The sequence below is a fragment of the Aphanomyces invadans genome (assembly GCF_000520115.1).
Source record: "Aphanomyces invadans strain NJM9701 unplaced genomic scaffold supercont1.37, whole genome shotgun sequence".
In the NCBI taxonomy this organism is placed as follows: domain Eukaryota; phylum Oomycota; class Saprolegniomycetes; order Saprolegniales; family Verrucalvaceae; genus Aphanomyces; species Aphanomyces invadans.
Genome location: NW_008580182.1, coordinates 363,913 through 367,121, shown reverse-complemented (window position 1 = coordinate 367,121; position 3,209 = coordinate 363,913). Strand labels below are relative to the sequence as shown.

Below are 3,209 nucleotides of genomic sequence, written 5' to 3'. Positions count from 1 at the left end.
CTGATGACATTTGGTCCCATCGTGTTCAAGTCCGTGGGCCTGGCCGACCTCCGACTCGCCACGACTTTGGTGTACTTTGGTCGGTTCCACGACATGTACTTGGCTGGCAAGTTTGGCGATCGCTTCAGCCGCCGCGCACTGCTTCTATGGGGCACCACGTGCATGATACTGACGTCGGTGGGGTTTACCTTGTGCCAAATGTACCCGAACGACACGACGAACTGGATTCAAATCGGGTGCATGATCTTGTTTGTGGCGGCCTTTTGTGCATCGATCGGGTCGTTGGGGTGGCTCGTCCCGACAGAGCTTGTGCCGGAATCGCTCGGGGCGACGAGTGGGGCCATCGCGACCTTCACCACCTGGACGGCGCAGTTCTTCATCGGTGTGTACTTCCAGCAGATCTCAAGCCCCGAGCACTGGGGCACGCAAGCGTTCGGCATGTTTCCGGCGGTCCTCGTCGTGTTTGCCGCGTTTGTGTGGAGCAGTGTGCTGGACTCGCGCAACAAAACGTCGGAAGAAGTCACTGCGATGTTCGCATGGAGCCAAGGCTCCTCGGCAAAGGCCAACGGCGCGTTTGTCTACTGGACGTCCGACAAAGAGAACTGCATTCTCAGCAGCCCGTGACCTCGATGAACGATTCTCTGTATGTCTACGTTGTGAAGACTTTAACTTTCGCCCTGTTGCATTGAGAGTGCCGTGGATGCCCAGTTGAGTTTGGGGGGACCCTCCGCCCGCCCCGAGGCGGTTGGTTTTCTCGTGGAAGCACGGAACGTTCCCGAATCGAAGGCTCGGTGATGGCTACAGACGGCGGTGAAAGCTGAGGAGGTCGTGAGCAATCCTGTGTGGGGCAATCTCCTTATGACGCTTCATTGTCGTCCAGGTACCGCTGCCAGTATGGTCACGGACTCACGACCCTGTGTGGCTCTCTTCATTACCCCATCCATCCCCCAAATCACAGAAGCCGACGACCGCAGGAGCACGCGCGTCATTTTAAGGCGATGGTAAGGATCGCACATGCAAGAGGGAAGCGGGGACGATATTCTCACACGTCTTGAACGCAGCAGTGTTGCAAGAGAGTCGCTCCTTACATAGAGACGTCGAGGTCACTCACCACTGTCCATGCCGCACGCCGAGACATCGGACACAGGATCGCAATTGCCAAACTCACTCCAGGTACTTGTAGCACTGCGGTTTGCACAAAGCTGTGCACGTGGGAAACGACGGCTTTGCTTTTGCGAAGCACGGCGCTCCATTCACGATTACAGATATCGCCGCGTTCGCGCGAAAACGTGGATCGTTCATGGGGTTTCTACACTCGTGGACGACGAGTCGATGCCATGGCCCATGGCCTCATTGCCAGTCCTGCGTAAGGATTGGACGGGCATGGCTGTCCTTTCGCTGCCAGATCCGTGTCGATGACGTTTGTCCCGTCGGTTCAGATCAACCAGTCGCGCGAGCAGTGACACGTCGGACGGAATGCCGTCTAGGGGGGCGTTGGTTTTGTGGAGCCTCGTCTTCAAGGAGGGCCAGGACTGGAACGCATCCCGTGGAATGTTTCGCAGCGGACATGAGTCGATGGAGACCATGAACATCGACGGAGGAACGTTCGTGTGGATAATCGCGGGGTCAGCCGAAAACTGTGCTAGATGTCAACCGTACACATCCACCGTGGCAGAGTCGCGATGTACGACGTCATGGTCGAGTTGAATATGAAGATCTTGTACAGATGGGACAACGGCACGAGCGTCGACGATGCCACATTATGGGGCAAGGCGCAGTGGTGGAGCACCAACAACCACATACCCATGGTGGTGGGGTGGACCGAGTGGCTGAGTCGGCTGTCGAAGTGATGGCGTTGCACATGATGCTTGTATACAGGCAAAGGCAATCGTGCCCTCTGATGGCCCTCGCCTGAGCGACGCAATGCGATGGACACACGGAAGGGCTGGTCGGAACACGGATGGCCAAGATCGTCAGCTCGTGTCCCCAAGCAAACGCCAGCACCATGTTGACCTTGACGATGCGGCGGGTACACTTAGTCGAGATGGGGTCTTCGGCCGGCTAGACAACTCCTCGGCCATGCAACGTACCAAGGGAGCCGTCGCCGTGCGATGTAGCAGTCCATGTACGTCCAGAATCGGCTTTGTCGCTTCGACCACTCGACGATCACGTTCGCGTACGACAAGGCTCCTGTGAGCCACGCGTCCTCTGAATAGCATTTACGTCGTCTCCAATCATGATTGCAATGATTTACACCAGGGCAAGCTCGTGGACATGGCAAAGCACACCACAAAGTCCACGGCGTTCAAGAAGGCGCCTCGGGCCATGGACAGGTTGCGCATGTTGCGATGAGGAAGGAATTGGCGCTTTGGCTGATGGCGCTACCCGCATTGAATACGGCGAAGAGGACGTCATGCCGCGTGCACATGAGGAGGTGCAGTCGCCACCATGGCTGATGATCGGGAGGGGTAGGACCTTAGAGGACGCCGAGTGGAAGGGGCCAATGCGGTTGCGATGGGCCATGGAGGTGCCGTCGTCATGAATGCACATTCTGTACACGTGGAGGATGCTGATATGGACAAAGCAGAGCGGTGTGATAAGCGTTGAGAGGATCATTGTGTCCTGGGGTGTCTCTGAATCCAGCATGGTGGAGAAGCGACCACAGCATCCAGAAAGGATTCCGTGAAAGCAGTGGATGGTGAGTCGTGACCACTTGGAGGAGAGTGGCGTGAACGATGTGCTGCATGACTATGCCTTGGCCATGGGTCGTCTGCGATCGGCACCAGATTTTGGAAAGCCCTTGCAAGCACATCATCACATGAATTTTCGCACCATGAAGTCATCAAACCTCCGCACATGACGAACCCGGCGTCATGATAGTCCAAAGCGTGGAGTTGCTAAGATCGATGTCGTTATGACGGATGGGAAAGGGGCGACGGGGGACGGCAGTGGGGCCCCAAACTGGGGTTGTAAATGTCGGGGAAGGCACTCGACTAGTTCGTCATGAACACAGGCGCCGCCCAATGCATGATCATCGACGTATGTGATTGAACAATTTGATGTAGTCATTATTGTGGTAGGAAATGTGGCCATCCCTCTTGGGCTGCGCACGCTGTAGTTGGATGCACAACAAGTGAACGAGCCGAGTCATTGTTGTCTTGCGCCGGTGTTCGCAACCGACGGCTTGCCGTGTTCACAACGGCGACCTC

At 56.5% G+C, this 3,209-nt stretch overlaps 2 protein-coding genes across 2 annotated transcripts; both read left to right on the top strand.

Annotated features, from left to right (window-relative positions):
- Positions 1–3: 3 nt before the first annotated feature.
- H310_12247 (hypothetical protein) lies at positions 4–692 on the top strand (the record flags this gene model as incomplete). The annotated part of the gene is made up of 1 exon (XM_008879241.1): positions 4–692. One exon carries the CDS (start codon positions 4–6, stop codon positions 622–624), a length of 621 nt encoding a protein of 206 aa, XP_008877463.1. The 3' UTR covers positions 625–692.
- Positions 693–794: 102 nt separating this feature from the next.
- On the top strand, positions 795–1,514 carry H310_12246 (hypothetical protein). The gene is made up of 2 exons (XM_008879240.1): positions 795–1,001; positions 1,065–1,514. The coding sequence occupies exons 1-2, from the start codon at positions 999–1,001 to the stop codon at positions 1,368–1,370; spliced, it is 309 nt and encodes a 102-aa protein (XP_008877462.1). The 5' UTR covers positions 795–998; the 3' UTR covers positions 1,371–1,514.
- The last annotated feature ends 1,695 nt before the right edge of the window (positions 1,515–3,209 follow it).